Below are 22,718 nucleotides of genomic sequence, written 5' to 3'. Positions count from 1 at the left end.
TGGGAGAGTGAGAGTGAGGCAAAGCTGGAGAGGAAAATGACATCTATTGAGAAGCCACTCATATTTGGGCATATGCTGTGCATTTTATGATTATAATTTGAGGCTAAATGCATTTTTATTCCATTTTTTCTGGAGTTCACCTCCTCTGACCCTGAGAAAGTTACTTATCTTCATGTGAAATAAAAATAATAATAAGGACCTACCTTATAGGTTGTTGTGAGGATAATATGAGATAATTAATACAAAGAATTTACCAGAGTTTTATTAAGCAGCTACATAAGTGCTCAAAAAATTTTAGTACTTTTATTGCATTACTTAATTCTTCTAAAAAGCCTGCAAGCTAAATATCATTACTTTGTTTTATTAGCAGGAAAACTGATCTCAATCAATGTTCATAAAGCTAGCAACTGACACTGCTGGGCTTTGAACTCATGCCTCTTAAACTCCAAATTGACTGTCCTCTTTTCTCTTTCACATTGCAGCCAAGAGTTATGTGTGCTCATAATTCTTTTGATCCCACAAATGAAATTCAAAATTGATTCTAATATGAGGGCAGGATAATGCATTTTTGGCTTCCTTTGCCTAGCATTGAGGTTATAGTCCATGGTCATTAATGGGACACACACAGGATAGTAGAAGGTAATGAACTCAAGTATTACCCACGGAAACAGTGCTGGAAGAAATATTAAAAAAAGCCCAAATTCCCTACCTATATATCCTCTATGTATCATTTTGTTACCTACTAAACAAGTAACCAGAAACTCTGGTGGCATAATGTTTAAGTGCTATGACTGCTAACCAAGAGGTCGGCAGTTCGAATCCACCAGGCGCTCCTTAGAAACTCTATGGGGCAGTTCTACTCTGTCCTATTGGGTTGCTATGAGTCGGAATCGACTCAACAGCAGTGGGTTTGGTTTTTTTTACACAAGTAACCTTGGTCGTGTCAATTGATCTCTCTGAACCTTAGCTGCTTAATGCACTAAATATGGATGAAACTCTTGCTCTTTGATCTCTGAGAATTCTCATTTACTTTGAATGAGAGGATTGATGTAGAAAGTGCTCAAAACACTGCTAATCATTTACTTTTAAATATTCTATTAGCCAGGGGAACATTGCAGTCCAACACCATACTTAAGCTAGTTACCTTTCCTTCAATTTTCTCATTTGAAATACATTATTAAACTTTAATGAGTCCTCCTCCAGGACCAATAATACACAGTTTACATTATATTATTTGCTTCAGGGGAATTAAAGAGACAGTTGGGGTGGCCAGCCTAACTGTTCATCCATCACATTTTCTTCTTTCTTAATCCCCTTCAACAGCCTCTAATAACTCCTCCAGTATTAGGCACACACTAACTCAGTCTTCCACTAGACAATTGTCTGAAGCTCCTCAATCCTTCTGGTCATTCTTGGGTTTTACACCTGCTCAAGCCAGCCTTCTACCCCTCTAGACACATTTTAGTTTCTCAGCTTCTCTGCTTTATTCCAATGCTTAGAATAGAATACATGCTCCATATAGGTCATACAACTCGGAATAGGTGACACAACTTTCTTGTTCAGGGCACTAACATGCCATCAACATAACTTACAATGGCCTTCACTTAGCAAATATATCACCCGGATGGCTTAGAAAGGGACCAGAGTTGGACTTCAGTGCTATCTTTTCCCCTTATCGTGCTGCTGGCATCTCCCATTTTATGTGATTATAGTTTGATCCAGCTGCAGGACCTTAATTTATCTCCACAGAAATCGTATCTTCTTCGAACTTGCTGAATTATTCAACAATGATGAGGACTGTGTTGGTCCTGGTCATGCATCAAATATATAATTTATTTTAATTCCTGTTAAAATAATTCATGTCTTCTTAAGATGGTTAAATATCAGATAGCAAAAAGCAGAATTTGATTTAAACGTTCTCATCTTACATTCTAACGAGTTTCCTCTTCTTTAAAAATGGCAAGAACTAAGGTAAAAATGAACTATGTTTCTCAAGTTTCATCGCTCGCCTTTACATGACTACCTTCACATGCAGAATGGGCCAGAGTTTACTATAGTCATTTGATATTATTCTCTCTCTTATTCCCCCCAAATGTGGAAGACTCCACTGTAACACATATTCAGAGTCTTTGTCAATTGGATAAAAGTTCCCTGAACTAGTTGCGTCAGTTTTGCTTTGTTGTTGTTATTGAAGATGCCCTGTCCCGAAAGTGTACCACATCTTGGGAATGAGGCCTCTGAGGAAAGGTGCAATTAGATTTTGCTTCATGCCCTAAGTCCAACGAGATCTCTTTTTTGGATAACTTTATTTCTAGCTGGATGTAGTCTCTCCATTCTCTTTAGTTACAGGCTAAGCCAACAATTTCCAGTAGAATCCTTTGTAAATTGAAGTAGTGCAGGAGAGGGAGAGCCATAGGAGGAACTTAGTTCTTCCTGCCCCTCTTTCTTCTGCATTAATATCCTTGGAGAAAAAGCAAATGATGTGGAAAATGGATTTTTCTTAGATACAGCATTTACCACATGTTGCCAAAGAAAGTCATTTTCCTGGGGCCTTGTCCAAAATGCACAGAGCTTAGAATTTGTAAGCAAGTGCTGGAAGAAGGCATTTCCTGATGTTGTATTAAGTAGTTATTAAACTTTGTTGTTGTTGTTGCTAGGTGCCTTTGAGTTGGTGCCGACTCATAGCGACCCTACGGGCAATAGAACAAAACACTGCCCGGTCCTGCGCCATCCTCACAAGTATTGTTATGCTTGAGCCCATTGTTGCAGCCACTGAGTCAATCCATCTCACTGAGGGTCTTCCTCTTTTTCACTGACCCTCTACTTGACTAAGCATGATGTCCTTCTCCAGGGACTGGTCCCCCTAATAACATGCCCAAAGTATGTGAGATGAAGTCTCGCCATCCTTACTTCTAAGGAGCATTCTGGCTGTACTTCTTCTAAGACTTTAGCAGGAGATTCTAGTTGAAGTGTTAAGAGTGTGGCAAAGGAACAAATACTTTGTTGTCTAGAAAAAAATGAAAAACAGAAATAAAACAGAATGCTTTAAATTTGTTTCGCTTCCAATCTGAGTTGGGACAGACTGCAAGTTCTTCAGCATGTCCACAGCTTCCATGTGAAAGGGTTTTTGTTTGGTTGCTTGGTTTGGTTTTTAATTACTTAATAGACTGGTATATTCTTTAAATTAATTTTTTTTCCATGAACCCTTAAGTTTATATTGACTTTATATACAAAATAATGTTTTATTTCTCCCTTGGAAACTCTTCACACATTGTGCCTTTATTTTCTTTATTATCAGTATTAGTGAGAAGATTGGCAATTGTTTGATTTCCTCTCCCTCTTTGCAAAGCAGGTTTTAACTGTCTTGACAAAAAATTATTTCATTAACCTCACTATTGACAAACTGCTTCTAAGATTTGTCTAGGTGTGGGCTTCTCTTATTAATATTGTCTAAAGCATACTGCGGAAACCCTGTTGGTGTAGTGGTTAAGTGCTACAGCTGCTAACCAAAGGGTGAGCAGTTCAAATTCTCCAGGCGCTCTTTGGAAACTCTACGGGGCAGTTCTACTCTGTCCGCTAGGGTTGCTATGACTCCGAATCGACTAGATGGCACTTGGTTTTTTTTTTTTTTTTCTTTCTTTTTTGGGGGTTAAAGCATAGTGAACACTTTAAATCTAAATATATGACTCTTTTTAGGTCAGAAAATATTTTGTACTTTGAATATTCCTTCTCTGTGAATTGCTCTGACTTATTGCACGTAATAAATGTTTTTGAATATCCCGCTTATCCAAAGTTCACTTTATGCTTCTTTACTTTTACGGAAGACCTATATTAATACCGGTTTTCCGTAACCAAAAGAAATCCAAAGAGGATTTTTGATTTTCCCGAAAAAGGCAAAAAGCAGAAATAGCGTTCAGCATTTGTTTTGCAGCAAGCCGTTAAAAAGGCAGCACCACCCCAAGCAGCGAGAGTGGTGTCACTAAGCTCTTTTAATCATATCATTTCTGCTTTTACTATATGTTACTGTTAGTTTAGGTTTTATGTGTTCTTTGGTATCATTTGATAGGTTATTTTTTGGATCTGGGGATGCTCAAATTTTTTTTTTTCCCATATAAATGTAATTGCTTCTTTGCAGTGATTCTCACTCACAGAGACCCTGTAAGACAGAGTAGAACTGCCCCACGGGGTTTCCAAGGAGCGCCTGGTGGATTCAAACTGCTGACCTTTTGGTTTGCAGCCATAGCTCTTAACCACTATGCCACCAGGGTCTCCATAAAAGTGCCTTTCAAATTCAACTCCTTTCCTATGAGATAATCACCTTTAACAGAGTTTTAAAATTTACATTTGTTTTAAAAAAAGGTACTATAATATCTTCCTTGCTATTGCAATCCTTTACCTACCACTAGGTTCCCTTTCTGAGGGTTATTGTTTGCTGCCATCTACTTGACCCCCTAATTCATGGCAATCCAATGAATAACAGAACAAAATGCTTCCAGAGTGGCTGTAATCCATACGGTTTTCATTGGCCGATTTTCTGAAGTAGATTGCCAGGCTTCTCTTCCTAGTTTGTCTTAGTCTAGACTTTCCATTGAAACCTATTCAGCGCCAGAGCAACATGCAAGCCTCTACGGACAGATGGCTGGTGGCTACGTATGAGGTGCACTGGCGCAGAATGGAATCTGGGTCTCTAGCATGGAAGGGTAAAACTCTACCACTGAACCACCTTAATGGTACGCATTGCTGTGGAGTTGATTCCAACTCGTAGTGGCCCTGTAGGACAGAGTAGAACTGCCCCACAAGGTTTCTAAGGCTATAATCTTCACAGACACTGGCTGCCACATCTTTATCCCAATGAGCAGCTGGCGGGTTTTAACCTTCTGCATTTCAGTTTTTTTTTTTTTTTTCAGTTAGCAGCAGAGAGCTGAACTGCGGTTCTACCAGGGCTCCTTACCTTGAGGGTAGAAACTACGTGTTTTTTTTTTTTTTAACCAGTGGCAATCCTAGTTAGGTGGAGGACACACACACACGCACACGCACACGCGCGCACACACGCACCCCTTTGATTTTAAATGAATGACCAAAACTACTTTATTGGAATAGACCACGTTACAGTTTAAGTTCTCAAAAGTTTCATCTTTCCTCTAAATAGTGACTTCAAGATCAGTTTTTGATGCCTTCAAATACAATACGTTTCCACCATCGTTTGGCAAGAGAGGATGGATTATTCTGTATGGAATTTTACAGCCAGAAACAGAAATGATTTACTTCGATTTTGTCCATATCCCATTGGCCAGAATGTAACAACACGGCCTTGGCTTTAGTACAAAGGATGCTGGGAAATGTAGTCTTCTTGTGTGCCCAGAAATAGTAGATGGGTTTGGGGGGTTTTTTTTGGTGAGCATCTAGCTTGTTTATGCTACTTAGTGGCGCGTAAGCCCATCGAAGGAAGGAACTTTTTAATTTTTTAAAATTGACAATAAATCATCGTCCTAGAATATTTGTGTACATTGATACTGTTATTTCACACTTTGAATATTTGTGTACATTGATACTGTTATTTCATACTTTGAATTACAATCACTATTATTGAAATTCGGAAACCCTGGTGGCATAGTTAAGTGCTGGGTTGCTAACCAAGAAGTTGGCAGTTCAATTCCGCCAGGCACCCCTTGGAAATTCTATGGGGAAGTTCTATTCTGGTCTATAGGATCTATAGGGTAGCTGTGAGTCGGAATCGACTGCACAGCAGTGGGTTTTTGGTTTGGTATTATTGAAATTCATGTGAAAACTAGTAACCTTTCATTTAGGAGGATCTCTTCTTTTTCTGACAATGTACAATGAAATACCAGTATCTCATTACTTACTCCCCATGACAACGTTTCATCCTATTTAAATATTGTTTTCCTCCTCTTTTGGTTACTTTCAGAATAATAACATTAGAAACGGTTTTAATGCTTGGCTGACAACTATTTTCAGCAGCCAAGTCTGGAAGATCAAAGTTCTCTGATAATATAAAGGAAATTTTATCCAGTTTTGCTTTTATTACTCAAATTTCCCATTTTAGGAAGTGTCAGCATTGCTCTAAAACCAAAAACCTGTTTCCATTGAGTCAATTCAAACCTGTAGTGACGCTAGCGTTACTCTAGAAAGCTTTTATTTTGAAAAATGCATATCTGAAGCCTGTAGCTCAAAGGCTGTTAACTGTGGACTCTACTGAGAATCCTATAGAAGTTACGGGCCCTCTTGAACACATATGTGTATTAACAAAATTCCCATGCCACATTTTTGGAAGGAATCTTGGACCCTTGAAGGCCATCTATATTCCCTAGTGATCAAGGGACCCTAGCATTAGTAACCTCTGCTTTAGTAAAGGCAGAGAAAGCCATTCAGGTGAAAAACAGGATAGAAGACTAAGTGCTAAAGAACATAAGACATACAAGGCATATTGCAAGGAGAGGTGATCATACTGGCTCTATCATTAATTCTCTTCATGGTCTTGGGTGAGTCATATCAACTCTCACAATCATACTCGGCAGTTGCTTTCCTTAAACTATAAGTAGCACAATAACAACGGTTGTGTCGGCTTTGTTCATCTGGGCTATGATGGGATCTAACTCTCCTTTGGGACTGGAAGCAAAGAGGGGTGTTAGGAGTTGAGACTGAGAAAAGACTGGCATCCCTTGCAAGTTAACTGCCTTAGACAAAGTCATTGAAATGTTTGTTCCTTTTTCCTTTATTTTATTGGGTAAAACTATTTCCCTGAGGTAGAGGAGAAGGGGCTGATTTCACAGGCAAGAAAATTTCAGGGGTGTTTGGTGATTCAAAGCTCTCATCATCAACTTTGTATATATTACTTTCCAAATATCTCAGATCCATCAATTTCTCACCAAATCCATTGTTATTAGCCCAGCCCAAGTGCCATCAGCACTCTCTTGGGTTGCTGTAATAGTCATCTGTCTTCACACTTCCGTTTTTCACATTGTAAAGATAGGTTTTTTTTTAAATCCAAATTTTATTTGACCAAATCGTGCATCTGATTAAAACTTTTCAAGTGCTCCCTATTGAGCATTGAACTTAAACTCTATTCTAAAATCTTTAACATGGACTACACAGTCCCTGCTCTGTCTGGCCCTGCTCATTCCACCTGCCTAATTTGTTTTAACAAATAAATACATCATGGTCTGATGTAAAGATAAAATTTACCCTAACCATGTGACTTTGGGCTAACCATTAAATTTTCTGTCTCTCAATTTTATTGTCTCTAAAATGAGTGAGTTTTATTAAGTGGTAGTCAACATGTTTCAGGGCCCATATTCTATGGTATTTTCATTATCATTACAATCATTATTGTAATTTTTATGAACTGCAAATAACTCTTAAGCATCTACTATCTGTAGGCTATTCTCTTAGGTTAGTCCTTTCTGCTTTTTTTTTTTTTTAATCTTAAATGCATAAATGAAACACAAATCAGAAGAGTTTTCAAGTTAATTGGGCCAATTATATTCATGATGATCTCTCCCTTCGTCCTTCCAAAAAGGTAAGTGAGCATTGTCATCTGTCACTTGGCACCAGAATGGCACTGGAAGACCCTCTTTGCTTTTAGCAGCATATCCCAAAGGGATGCTCAATCTTATATTTTCTCCCAGTATTGTTACCACTAGGAAGAAGATGCTTGTGGAACGAGTAGAAGGCACTTGGCATTCTAAGGTAATGCAGGAGATTTTGGATTTCAGGGGATATTCTAATGCAATGACTACATTTGTGCAAATAAGCATTGTGTTCAATTAATCTGGGGGGAAAGGACAATAAATCACAATATGAATGAAAAATAAAAACAGTCTTAATGTAATGAAACCATATTATAATTATACTTCATGAAACAGAATAAGGTTTTCTTTCTTATAATGATTGGTGAAGAAAGCTAAAGTGTCCCCAAATGTCTTCTCCTCAGGCCTTATTTCCTCTTTTAGGGAAACAAGGAATTAGAGGTATAGGGGATGTCTACTTGGGAGATGTTTTCATTCTCACAAAGCCTCTGCAGCTGGGGCAAACTGTGGTCTCTGCTGTTATCATTCAGGGGCAGCATTAGTCCTCAGAGTAGGTCAATGTGTAGAAAACTTAAAATAGGTCAGTATTTTCATCATGTCAAAGTGCCTCATGTTCTATATTAGGCAGTTCCTGACATTGAAGCTCCTTGAGAGAGGGAGTGCAATTACATATTCCTTTGGGATAATACCGTACATTCGTCATTAATATACGATTCAAGAAGTATCTGAGAAAGCTGTCAAACTACACTGTACAGAGAACAGGTGCATTAAGCCGTGAAAGGGACTGAGAGATCAGTAAGAGGTCAGCTCCTTTCCGTGTGATCACTCCAGAGGCAGCTACTTCTAAAAGAGGCTTCCTGGCAAAGGAAGATGTCTGATAGATGGGGAGGAGGTATTTTGTGAGGAGAAAGCTTCTTAGCATCCCTCAAATTCAATAAGAAATGCAGCTAGCTTTAAGTCCATGAAGTCATGGCAAATAAATGTAGCTCAAAAAAACTAACCCTTGACTCTTCACACATAAGAGTACTAATAAATATGTCATGTATTATATTTCCCTCATTCTCTTCATAAGGAAGCTCTGGAGAAATGGTTTTTTTGAAGTTAGTGTCAGGAATGGTAATGTTGCCTGGTGTTTTGATTGTGGGTTCCTTTTTCTTTTTTTGATCTTACTGACACTGCTAATTGTACATATGGGCTGTGGAAATTTTGAGTCAAACTTGTGGTCTGCCCAGAGCAGTGAATAGGAGTTCATGTGTGATTTTGTGTAGGTTTTATCTGTGCTTCCATTTCATGTACTGTTCTTATTTTTGCTTTTCACATATTTTGAAAATATGGTACTTACCTGTATGCTATGTCTCATAGTAAGCTAACTTAAATCCTTTTTAATTTGTATAACCTTTGATTTTTTTGATACATATATATTCATATATGTATATATTTATACTTATTTTTATTTCATACTTTAATAACTCTAGAGGAGAAAAAGAGAGCTTAGAGGAGAACTGTCCCTTGAAATTTTAACTCCCAATTTGGCCTTTGTAAGCAAACTCGGCAATTGCCCAGCTGGTATAAAATCTCCACAAAAGGAAAGAACAGTTCTTGCAAGAGAAAACTTGAAGCTCTGGAAGTCATATCATGGGTACGTTTGGAAATCCTTGGGATTTAAAGCAAGTATATCTGAGGGAGTATTTGACATGAGGGAATCATAAAATTTTAGTGAATGCAATTCTCAGTTTTTAACATCAATGGTTTAAAGTGCTTTCTAACATGTGATCTCATTTGAATCCATAAAGTCTCGCAGAACTAAGAAAGGCAGGTGAGAAAGAAGAGTTCTGTAGGAACTAAGAAAGTCAGGTGAGAAAGTAGAGTTTTGTAGGGGGCAATTTTAATTAAACTACGATCAAACCAATATCTCTGGATATGCTTTATTAAAAATGACCTTAGCACCTACAACTTTGAAATATGAAGGGAGCTTAAATGTTACTTATTCTGACTCTTTTTTGGTTGTTGTGAACAACGTCTACTTTAACAATAATTATGGTATTAAAATGTATTTTAAAAATTGAAAATTATATATTTTTACCATTCTAGTGACTCAACTCGATGGCAACTAACTACGACAACCACTGTAGTGGAAAGAAATAGTTTTTCATCAAATAGATGAAGTTCTAAGAGAACACTTTTTACTTTTCCAGCTCAATTTTAAGTCCATAATCATGCATAATGGCCAAAGTAAGATTTTTTTTTCCCAGTATATGAGGTTTTCAAGTCATGGACCTATTAGCAAAAATTTAACATCATTTGCCAACCCAGAACACTAGCAGTTACAATATAGCTCTCCTTTGATTGTGGTAGGTTGTAGCAGGGGTCCTCTGGGCTGTAACACAGAAGCTGAGATGGCCCTTCCCCCACTGTGGGCAATAGTCCAATCTCCTGCTTCTACCTCTAAGGACTTTCAGAGGCTACACTCCGTAACTCCCTAAAGCCATTCATTCAGCCAGCTTTTGAAAAGGCTCTTAATTCTGTAGAAAATAGAACCAACATTATGAACATAATTATTCTGCAATTAGTGTCTTCACTTCTCTTCAGAGTATATTTGGGGATTATAAAAGTAACCATGGCTCAAATTCCAGTTATCTAAGTAAATTTAGTCATTTGTCCAACAATTATGGAATTTCTCCTCTATGACAAACTTTGTGCTTGGTTTTGGGGATTAAAAGATGAATATAACGTGCTTATTGCCTTCAAGAATACTACAGTTTAGTGGACTTCCAAAGATATTTCAAAATTTAGTTAGAATTATAAGATGAAGATGAAGCTTCTCTGTGCAATTCTCTGGAAAAAGACAAAGGACTCAAAGACATGAAGAATTATGACAGCATTCTTTCAAACTTTCTTTTTTACGTCCTTTGCATGCTCTTCAATCACCGTGAGATCAGAAGAGTAAGCTATCCAAATCACACCCCAAAAGGAAGAAAATTTAGATTAAAAATATAAGATGATACACACTACGTTAGATGCACAGTAACTGAGCTCTCAAGACCATAGCATAGAACAGGTTTCCCAGTTATGCAAAAAGGAGTACACTCGGGTCAGTAGGAACACATCTCACAAACAACCATATATGTGAATTAGCTGGTTTTCATTTTCTAAAATGGGAAATTATGAGAAGGACATGATGCTTATATATTAATTTATGATGTATTTATTAATCTGTTCACAGAAAAGGACCATTGAAGTCCAAAAGCAATGGAAGAGAAAAATTTCACTAAAGTGAAGGAGTTCATACTTTTAGGGTTCACAGCCGACTCAAGGTTACAAAGGGTACTCTTTTTCATCTTCCTCATCATTTATGTCATCAGTCTCTTAGGGAACATCACCCTGATTTCTCTGATCTGTGCTGATTCACAGATCCACACACCCATGTATTTCTTCATTGGGAATCTGTCATTCCTGGATCTCTGGTATTCCACTGTCTACACCCCGAAGATCCTAGTGACCTGCATCTCTGAGGACAAAATCATCTCCTTTGCTGGCTGCCTGGCTCAGTTCTTCTTCTCTGCTGGACTGGCATATAGTGAGTGCTACCTGTTGGCTGCCATGGCTTATGACCGCTATGTGGCCATCTCCAATCCTCTGCTTTACTCCCAAGCTATGTCCCCAAGGTTATATACCAGTGTTGTTGCAGCTTCATACCTTGGTGGCTTTATTAACTCAACAGTCGTCACTAGTGAAACATTTAACCTGAGCTTCTGTAGCAACAATATCATTGATGATTTCTTCTGTGATCTTCCCCCACTTGTGAAGTTGGCATGTGATGTGAAGGACAGTTACCAGGCTGTGCTATATTTCATACTTGCCACCAATGTCATTACTCCCACCATGCTCATTCTTGCCTCCTACCTCTTCATCATGGCTGCCATCTTGAAGATTCTCTCCACCCAAGGCCGCCTCAAGGCCTTCTCCACTTGTGGCTCTCACCTGACAGCAGTCACCTTGTACTATGGTTTCATTCTCTTCATTTACTCCAGGCCAAGGACTAGCTATGCCCTGGAACGAGATAAAGTGGTGTCAGTGTTCTATACTGTGGTGATTCCAGTGTTGAACCCCTTGATCTATAGCTTAAGAAGTAAAGATGTCAAAGATGCCCTGAAGAAAACATTAGACAGAGCAAAGTTTTCCTAAGGGAAAAAACTTGGTAAGCAATGGCTATTTTTTAACAAGTTATCTCCATATCATTTTTATCAGATTGTATTTTTAGAAGTAAAATTAAAGAAGCAAGCAAAGAAACAAAAAGTAATTGAATAATATAGAAACACCACTTTGTATTTGTCTTTTTAAGTCATGTACTAATGTATTTCAGTATACTTTTAGAATAAATGGCACAGCGACATTTGGAAAAACTGCTATCTGCCAGCTTAGGACAGAGTCTATTCGACTGCTAGGATTCTGAAAAAGCTAAAAAGAAAGCTGATTTTTTATTTTCACTTGAAAGTTCATAAATTGTCTGTGTATAATATTTTAATATGTAATTGGGAATAATACAGTTGGTTTTGGAATAATTGTCCAATTTAGGTGGATTAAATGTCTTGCTTCAAGTCCTATAGCCAATGAGTGAGAAAGGAGGAATGTAAACCTAGCAATCTTAACTCCAAAGGTCTTTATCCTGCTTGTTGGGAGAGAGTGCTCTAGAAAGTAGTAAATAAAATACTTGCTGTAAAAAGGCCCTAGAAACAAGTTTGTTTTTTTCTTTTCTGATTCTGATTCTTGACTTGCCATGATAGAAAGATGACAAGTCTCATTGGCAGTAGCATATGAAGGAACAAACACCTTTAGAGTCACTGTGAGCTTTCAGCAAGAGAATGTTTGCTCCTTCAACAATTAAAGAATCAAGAGCAAAGGTATAGAAGCTGTATGAGAGAGGCAGAAATGGAGATGGAGATACAGACAGAAAAGAAGAGAGAAATAGAGAGTGAGAAAGAGATTCCAAAAAGCATTAAACCTAAAGGAACACTTAGAAAAATCTTTATTGGGGGTAGTGATTGTTTATCATTTTCCCAAAACTAAACCAAACCCATCGCCTTCGAGTGGATTTCGGCTCACAGTAACCTTATAGGACAGAGTAGAAGTGCAGTGTAGGGTTTCCGAGAGTGTAAATCTTTTTGGAAGCAGACTGCCACATTTTTCTCAAGCAAAGCCATTGGTGGGTTCTAACTGAAAACTTCGAAGTTAGCAGCAGAACCTGTTAACCACTGCAGCACCAGAGTTCCTAATGTATAAATTATACACATATACGTGTGTGTATGTGTTTGTGTTTGCATTCGTTTGCTTGTTCAGTTTTATGTATCATGAATTTATAATTAAATAATAGAAGATATTTCCTTGTGATGCACACTTTTCTTAATTGTAGTAGTATTTTTACATATAAGACATGAGGTTTTAACAACATAAAAAGGCCCTATTATTGGTTTCCAAGAATGGATAGTAGTTTGCTGAAGGAGAAGACAGGGAAGGGTAGCCTGGACAGAGGGAACAAGGGACAAAATTACAAGCCATATGATACATTCTAGAAAATCTGATTGGTAGAATTTGGAGAATTTCTATTACCAGACACATTAAGTGTTTATATTCTGACTTAGATCATAAAGAAAAAAGTTAACTTTTAGTTTTTAGTAAAATACTACTCATTTCATCATATCCTAATTAATATATCATCCCTAAGCTTCAAGAGAGATCTAATTGAGTCTTTGGTGGCTAAGGTAAATATTTCTGGGCTGCTGTGTGGAAGAAGTCCCAAAGGACTGTTGAGGAAATCTGTATATCCTGTCTAACTAAATCATAAGGTATTTTTCTTACCTTTTGTAGATGTGAAGAAACTTAGGTGGAAGAGTTGTTAAAAGACTTTCCCAAGATTACAGAGCTACAAAGTGGTGGGATTAAAATTTGAACTCAGGTGCCATTTCAGCTATGCAATACTGCCTGTGCCAGACCTGTCTTCTCTCAACAAGTCTTGTTTAAGTGTCTGTAGTCAGCTGTTAGCTCAGTTGGGGCTGGATGATCTAGAATGGTCCCACTCACATGCCAGAGGGCTGCTCTCAGAGACCACCATTTTTCTGATAGATGTCACCCTAGGATGACAGAGAGAACCTTTCCAGATGTCTCATTATCCAGCAAGCTAACCCAGGCTGGTTTACATGGTGGCGGTGGGATTCAAAAGTGATAAGAGAAGCATCAAAGCCTCTTGAGACCCAGGCTTGGAATTCGTAGGGCTTTGCCTATGCTGCATCCCATTGGCCAAAGTAAGCCAGAGGCCGCCCAGATTGAAGGGGTGGAAAAATGGGCTCCACTCTTGAAATCAAGACCCGGAAAGAATTGTGGCCACATTTTTTTTTTTTTCCAGGACCGGGGTATGGGGGCAATATACCACAGAGATTATTGGTTTGTGACTTAGTTTTTACCTTTTTTATTTTAAATATTAGGACTTTGGTACTAATTGATGTGATGAATTTGTGATACAATTAAATTGCACACAGAAGTGAGAATGATGATACAATATGGAGTTTTCTATTAGAATGTTCTAAAGCCTTTGTCAAATTTATTTATCTACCTTTCTCAAGATTTTATAGTTTCTTGTATAAAAATAGAGGTGGTAAACTTTCATTACCAATACATATTTTGAGAGAATCTTGTCTTTAAAGCTTCTTCAGCATATTGAGGATAAATTAACATGTAAATATAAATTCCTATTTGGAAGGAATCTGAGACTGATAGTCATTGAGTACTGTCTACCAGGATAAGGTCACAGTTTATATACTTCCTAGTAATTCTATCTGGAATGTTTTAATGCCTCCCTTTTCTGACTTTATCTTTACAAGACTTGACTCTGCAAGTGATAGAAGAATAAAGATTTCAGAAGTTCTTAGTTAAGAGGAAGCCTTTGCTCCCTGTCAATACATTCCCTGACCTGCATCCAGAGTGGACTCGAAAACGTTAATAAGATCATACTACTTCCTCTTAATGGCAGTGGCTTCTATTTGTGGTGGCATAAAGGCCCAAAATCCTTTATATGGCTTCCAGTAAGCTTTGTGATTTGGTGACATCTCTGGCTTATCTGCTTTTCTCTACCCCATCTTTATTTAACCTTTCTCAGTTCCTTGAACTCACCAGGTTCTGTCCCATGCAAGGGCTCAGGTACCTACTCTTTCTTTTCATGGAACTGCTCTCTCTTTCTCTCCTTACCCTTACAAGGACTGCCATCTGACTCAATGCTTCTCATTTTTTGTAGTTGTGGGGGAGGAGGGGTAAATTAAATAGTTCTTTTTCTGGGATAACTTTCTAAGCAGTAGACCAGAACACTTATTTGATCAATTACTTACCTCTTAGGCAACAACATATGAAATATAGTAATTGGCTTCATCCTGATTTTTCCATTTTAATCCAAAGTACATTGTATTAAAAATGTGTCTAATAAGCCCCAGCAGTAGCATCACTAGGGGTGTATGAGGGGTGTGGGCTGCACCAGGTGACACTGTCAGAGGGGTATGACACAAGAATGAGTGTTTATAAAATTTTTGTGCAGTATTTCAGCAGAAATTTATTATTTTTTATAAAAACATGCCTGTAGTTGCTTATAACAACAAAAATATTTTTGGTAAGCCCAGTTTATGTGTATCTATATACCTACAACATACCTACAAGGCTAAAACTCTATGCTAACCTACGTTGTTAACCTTCCAGTGCCATCTGGCCAGAGCTGTCGTTATTACCTAATTACAACGACATTTCCAATCACGTGGTTTCCTCTTCACACATTGCAAGCATGCACTGTTGTTTTCTTCATTGCTGATGTTTTCATGGGTGCTACTGATGTAAAATTTTTTGGTGTCTTAGCTACAATGTTGTGGTAATTAGTATTTGTGAACCTATAGCAATCATTTTTTTGAGAACGAGGTAGTAATTAAAGGAAAAGAAGGAGTGATATCTGGGAATTACAATTTATGAGTAAAATTAGTAGAAAAAACGTTGCTAAGGATTCTGTATGGTCTAGTAGGGGAAGAGGTCTATGGGTGGTGATACCATGAGTTACCACACTGGGTGACACCAACCCTAGCGATGTCACTGAGTCCTAAATATGTTTCCTTGTATAAACAAGCAATAACATAGGAGAAAAAGTTCAAAATAACCTTTGAAATGGTGACTATAATACAACATTGTATACATTAAACAAATATTAATCACATTCCAGCCAAGATAACACGTATTCAAGCTTATGTAGATTAAAAAAAAAAATTACAGTGTGCAAATGGATGACAGCACAACACTATATATCTACCTGTGAAGTTTCTAGCGCGTATGAGAATATTATGGGGAAATAGATCATGGGAGTAATCTAGTTTGTTGAAGTCTTGAGTAGATAAACACAAGTAGCCAGAGAGAAGGTTGGGAAGGCAGATTTAATCCAGCCTCTAAAGAACCTCAGGTGTAGGGCTAAAACATCTGTATTTTATGTGCTAATAGGTAGTAGCTATTATATACTAATAGGTAAATGGAATCATTTTTAGGACTCCAAGCTGCATTTTTCCACAGTGTCATCAATCAAGTCATGCCCTCACTGAACATCATCATCCATCTTTGAAAAATGAGCACACCCATGCCTCACTTCCTAACAAGCAAGAATAGTAGAGTACTTGGGTTGGCATTCCAGTTACAAAGCTGACTTGGGTTTACCCCAAAGGTAAATGTGTAAATATTGAGATAAATCACAGTCCTCTCTTGGTTTCAGCTTTCTCTCACTGCCAGTAGAGTCAGTGTGAAGCTGACTGGCTACTGAGATATCCACCCTAATTCAGTAATGTTTTTACCAAGATGCCTTAATTGATATCCTCATTTACTTCTTACAATAGAAGAATAACTAAGAGCTTTTTTTTTTTTTTCTCTCGTAATCTTAATCAGACTTTAACCTCTGTGAACATGGAAGTGGGAAATTGCACCATCCTGGTAAGCTTCTCACCAGACACCTGGTTGCAGCTTATTCTATTAAGAATATTTCTGATGCTCTATTTCATAACCTTCAGAGAACATGATACTAGTTATTTTAATCCTGATTGATTTCCATCTTCATACATCTATGTACTTTTTTATAGGTGTAACGGATTGAAATGTGTCTCCCCAAAATATGTGTCTACTTGGTTAGGCAATGTGTGGTTGTTCTCCATTTTGTGATTTTCCTATGTGTTATAAATCTTAAGCTCTGCCTGTGGTTAAAGAGGATCAGGGTGGGATGTAACTCCCTTGCTAGGCCACATCCCTGATCCAACGTAAAGGGATTTTCCCTTGGGTGTGGCCTGTACTACCTTTTATCTCTCAAGAGATAAAAGGAAAGGGAAGCAAGCAAAGAGTTGGAGACCTCATACCACCAAGAAAGCAGCGCTGGCAGCAGAGCGCTTCCTTTGGACGTGGGGTCCCTGTGCCTGAGAAGCTCATTGACCAGGGGAAGATTGAGGACAAGAACCTTCCTTTAGAGCTGACAGAGAGAGAGAAAGCCTTCCTCTGGAGCCAAAGCCCTGAATTTGGACTTTTAGCCTACTTTACTGTGAGGTCGCTATGAGTTGGAATTGACTTGACGGCAGTGGGTTTGGTTTTTGTTTTTTTTTTTTACTGTGAGGAGATAAACTTCTCTTTGTTAAAGCCATCCACTTATGGTACTTCTGTTACAGCAACACTTTATGACTAACGCAATAGCAAATCTATCTTTCCTAGATTTCTGGTTCACCTCTGTGTATACCCCCAAAATTCTGGTTAATTGTGTCTCCACAAACCTATTTCCTTGACTAACTGTGGGTGCCAGATGTTCTTTCCCTGCTTTGTAGCCTACACAGAGTGCTATCTCCTAGCAGCCATGGCTTATGACCACCACATGCAATTTGTAACCCCTCACTCTATTCAGATACCATGTGCAGCTCTCTCTGTACTGGGCTAGTTGCTGGCTCCTACATTGCAGGATTCTTGAATGTCATAGCCATACTGCCAGGGCTTTCTGCCAGAGTTTCTATGGTAAGAATATCATTGAGCACTCTTCTGTGATGCACCACTGTTGGTAAAAATGCCCTGAACTGACACACAGGCCTATGAAAAAGTGTTGCTGTGTGTGGTGGGCTTCATGGTCCTCTCCAGAATTCTTGTCATCTTAATTTCCTATTTCAACATCCTCCTGGCTATCCTGAGGATCTGCTTGGCCTCAGGAAGATACAAGGACTTCTCCACCTGTGCTTCCCACCTGATCTTGATCATGTTCTTCTATGGATTCTTGTTCTTCACGTATTCAAGGCCTAGTTCCACGTACTCTCTGGAAAGACACAAAATGGCTGCTCTGTTCTACACTGTGGTGAACCCATTGCTCAACCCTCTTATCTATACTATAAGAAATAAAGATGTCAAATAGGGCTTCAGGAAAGCAATACAGGCCATAGACCACAAGGATGAAGGCAATCATTTACATTTTAAATGAAAGGTTTTATTGTATTTTCCAAATCATTGGCTTATAGACATGTTTGTAAGCATTGGTCTATTTCAATTAAATTCTGTAAGTAAGACTTAATGAAATACTAAGTAGAAGATTCTTTAATTTTTATTATAATGTTGCTGCGATGCAATATATTTTAGACTTACAATATTGGATTACTTGATGTTCTGCAAGATTTCAGTTTGCCTCTTTGTAGTACCAGAATTTTTACAAAATTTGTCCATATGGTGATGTGTTGGAGAGAGAAAAAAGGAATTGGGGGGATTTTGTGTATATGATTTAAGTTTGAAATTTGACAAGCAAACACTACTGAGTGAAGAGAAGACATGGAATGGTTCAACTGCTGGAAATTTGCTCAAAATTTTAAAAACATTTTTTTTAGTGGGGTATTTTCTCCAAATTCCTTCATCAAGTTCTAATTGAGTATATAGAAAATATCTGTGTAAACCTCTGTCTTTTACATTAATAAAATATTAGGCAAAGTGTTTAGGAGGTACTTAGATTATTTAAAAAAATGATTCTAAATCCATGGAGAAAGATGTCTCTTTAGAATTGTATGTCCACTTAAAAAGAGTGATTTCTCCTTCATATAAAAATAAAAAAATAAAATAAAAAATTTTTATCGTTAGTACACCACAGTATTGTCCCTCATGCCACACCACTAAATATGTGCCCGCTGGGGAAAAATAACAGACTCAGGCAGAACAAAATGATACAGGCAAATAATAAAAACAGAAAACCCCAGTATATGCTAGACTCATTGTTTTCTTCTAAGAAAATTTTAACTACAAAGGAAGTTTACAGTTCAATATCTGACACACAGCAGATTTTTAGTAAATATTTTATTCAACACTCTCTAGGACACTGAAAGTTAACAATTATTAGTTTCATTTTACAAACAAGGAGCTTGAAGCTCAAAAGTTAGAACTTTGCTACTGAAAGAGTGTAACTGTTACTGAAATGAGCACCTTTACAAAATGCATCTAAATTAAAATTTTGTAACAAATAATTATAGCCACTTCACTCTTTGTGTTAGTTCTGGGCATTTCCGATCTTTCCTTTCACCTGTATTCACTTACTAATGCATCACTGTCCACTCTCTTTGCATCGTAACATTCTGAATATTCTGTATTCTTCTATTACCACGGAAGCCCTGGGAGTACCTGACTAGAAGGATTTGGGGTGTATTTCACAAATTTCAACAATCCATGTTACTTTTTTTTTTTTTTACCATAATAACCATCACATAATGAAAACTCAGAAAAGTTGAGTCAATCGGAGGGGAGATAGCCATGTAAAAATCAATCCTTTGGAATCTCAGAAGTTATACATTCTCTTGTTTGTTTTGCATTAAACCAAGACATTGCTTTAAAAAAAAAAAACTGTATTAATATTTTACCCTGGGTGGCACAAAAGGTCAAGTGCTCCGCTAGTAACCTTAAGGCCTGGATTCACACTGTGGAGCCTCTGTTCCCAAAGCCACAGCCACTGAAAAACATATGGAGCACAGTTCTACTCTGCAACACACGGGGTCACCATGAGTCCAATTCAATTTGACTTGACGGCAACTTTTTTTTTTTTTTTTGGTTTATTTTATAGTACAGATTACAGTCTGATTACTAAAACAATCTAAATCAAAGAAATAAGTCTTTCTCCATTAATTTCTTTAATAGAGAAGAGATTTTTTTTTTTTTAATCCCAGCACCCCAGCCCTCTCCTGAAGCAATCCATTCTCACTTAGCACTGACTTCAGAAATGCATATCAAAAAAAAAAAAAACTACGGGGTCAGTAGAAAAGAGAAAGACCCTCAACTAGGTGGATTGATACAGTGGCTGGAAAAATGAGTTCAAGCATGGGAACGGTTGTGGGGATGGTGCAGGACTGGGCAATGTTTTGTTCTGTTGTGCATAGGGTCACTATGAGTCATAACCAACTCCACAGCTCCTAACAACAACTAACATGTAAATTTAGACTTCTGGTTGTGTTAACTTGAGGAGTTTTTTCAGAGCCTCTTTCACATCTTTATTCCTCAGACTATAGATCATAGGATTCAACATGGGGAAGACCACAGTGTAAAACATAGAAACCATCTTGTCCCTCTCAAGGGAATAGCTGGAGCTTGGGCGAGAGTAAATGTAGAGACAGGTGCCAAAATATAAGGTGACAGAGATCAAGTGGGAGGAGCAGGTAGAGAAGGCTTTGTGGAAGCCCTGGGTGGAGCGGATCCTCAAGATGGCGGCAATGATGAAGAGGTAGGAGGCGAGTATGAGCACAATGGGGGTGATGACATTGGAGGCCAGAAGGAAGTATAGCACTGCCTGATAGCTCCCTTTCACATCACATGCCAACTTCATCAGTGGTGGGACATCACAGAAAAAGTCATCAATGACATTGTCACCACAAAAATCCAATGTGAATGTGTTGCTGGTGAGTATTATTGAGTTGACAAAACCTCCAGTATAGGTATATATAACCAAGTAGAGGCACAGTCTTTTTGACATGATCTGAGCATAAAGTAAGGGGTTGGAGATGGCCACATAGCGGTCATAAGCCATGGCAGCCAACAAGTAACACTCACTATATCCCAGCCCAGCAGAGAAGAAGAACTGAGCTACACAACCAGCAAAGGAGATGCTTTTGTCCTCAGAGATGCAGGTCACTAGGATCTTCGGGGTGTAGACAGAGGAATACCAGAGATCCAGGAATGATAGATTGCCAATGAAAAAATACATGGATGTGTGGAGCCAGAAATCATTACAGATCAATGTTATGAGCATGGTGTTTCCCACCAGGGTCACAGAGTACATGACAAGAAACACCACAAATAGGACCAAGTGCATCACAGGGTCTGTCTTGAAGCCCACCAGGATGAACTCAGTCACGGTGTGATTGCCCCTCTCCATGGCTAAAGGAACCTCACCTACAAATGGAGTTTAATGTCCTCAACACATATCAAAAGAAGGCATTCTAAGTACCAGGTGCATGTGTTGGGGTAAAGACTAAAGGTATTAGAATGAAGAGATCTGAGCAGGAATCCTGACTTGAGAAAGTGATGGGAGTTCTCTGAGTCTCAATATATTCATTTCAGTAAAATGCATTTGTAGCAGTACAGCCATAATGCTGCTGGGGTCTATTCATTCTTTCCAAAATAAATTTTTTTGAGCCCCAGGTGCTGTTCTAGGCACAGTGCTATTCCTTATTGTTATGGAGCTTTTGTTCTAAGGAACAGGCAGAAAACAATAAAATAAAATAAAAAAAATAGAGAAACATTTGTAGATAATGTTAAATGTTATTAAAAAAAAAAAACAAAAACTGGATGATGAAATAAAAACAACCTGAGAGAGGAGCTAATTGAATTTAACACCTCCTTTCACTGATTGTCCAGAGTGAAATGGAAAGTTGTTCAGATCCCATGACAGGTAGGAAGGTCCCCAGGGTTTACGAAATGATGACATTCTCCACTTCTGCCAGTACAGAGAAAGCCTTCCTCTTGGCTACTCTAGAGGAGCCTTCGGTACAATTGTCATAAATCCTAAGAGTGAGAACCAGATTGAGAATCAGGGTGAAATTTTGGAGGAGAGATGAACGACCAAATCCATCTGATTATGTCAAGTAAATCAAATTTGATGTCACCATGGGTTTTTCAGGGTTGGAAAGCCTGACATTTCATATTTCTAAAGTATCAAACATTAGCATTAGTATTTGGCATTTTTCAGGGTTTCCAAATTCTACATTAGCATTTAGTATTACTCTGCAGTATCAAACATTAACATTTAGTATTATTCTACAGTAACACTTTTAAATATTTCCTTTATTACTCCTGAAATGGAACATATACATCATTTAACTTACTTACAACGAGTAGAGCTACCCCATAGGGTTTCCAAGGAGTGCCTGGTGAATTAGAACGGCTGATCTTTTTGTTGGCAGCCATAGCTCTTAACCACTACGGCACCATGGTTCATTTCCACAAACAAATATATGTATGGAAATATCCTAAGTCTAATACAAAGCTAAGTAAAAGGAAAGTTGTTTATTACATAAGTATTACATTGTAATAATTAGAAGATAATAATTATATAAAACAATGTCAATTTAAATATACAAATACTGGAATACTTAATAAAACAGATACACACGTAAATAGAAACCTTATGAATATATCCATGACTCAAATATCAGAAATGGCATTTTAATCAGTGACATGATTTTTCTTACAAATGGAAAGATTCTTGATAAAGTCCCAAATAAAACAAATGACAGTTTTCCCTCAATTTTGATTTCCTAGGCAAGCTGGTATATATTAAAACCTTGCAAAATATACTTTGTGGATATGTAACATTTTTTCTGGAATAGTGAATAATTCTTGGTAAAATTCCAAACAACAAAAAAATTAAAATCTATTAATTTTCACAGTTATTGCATTTCAAGAAAAATTTGTATATATTAACACTTTGCAAAATATACATTGTATTTTTTAAGTGGAATGGATTTCAGATTCAATATTATAAAGAGCTTCACATCCACAGATGTCTATCAAAACTGGGTGTAAGGATTGGGACATTTTTCTTTGTATGAAACTGTCACATGAGTGCAGGACATCTTTCATCTTTGTCTCTTAGATACTAAACAGCCAGGAGGGACCCCA

The 22,718-nt window shown here is 37.7% G+C and overlaps 2 protein-coding genes across 2 annotated transcripts; one reads left to right on the top strand and one right to left on the bottom strand.

Moving 5' to 3' along the window:
• The first annotated feature begins 10,603 nt into the window (after positions 1-10,603).
• Positions 10,604-11,732, top strand: LOC135231924 (olfactory receptor 9G19-like). Its single transcript, XM_064289142.1, has one exon. It carries the CDS (start codon positions 10,797-10,799, stop codon positions 11,730-11,732), a length of 936 nt encoding a protein of 311 aa, XP_064145212.1. The 5' UTR covers positions 10,604-10,796.
• An 8,228-nt stretch (positions 11,733-19,960) lies between these two features.
• Positions 19,961-20,973, bottom strand: LOC135231923 (olfactory receptor 9G19-like). The gene has a single exon (XM_064289141.1). The coding sequence runs from the start codon at positions 20,971-20,973 to the stop codon at positions 20,038-20,040; it is 936 nt and encodes a 311-aa protein (XP_064145211.1). The 3' UTR covers positions 19,961-20,037.
• Between the last annotated feature and the right edge of the window lie 1,745 nt (positions 20,974-22,718).

This window comes from Loxodonta africana, chromosome 7 (assembly GCF_030014295.1).
Source record: "Loxodonta africana isolate mLoxAfr1 chromosome 7, mLoxAfr1.hap2, whole genome shotgun sequence".
Lineage (NCBI taxonomy): Eukaryota > Metazoa > Chordata > Mammalia > Proboscidea > Elephantidae > Loxodonta > Loxodonta africana.
Note: the sequence above shows the minus strand (reverse complement) of the source record. Positions and strands in the feature narration are given on the sequence as shown.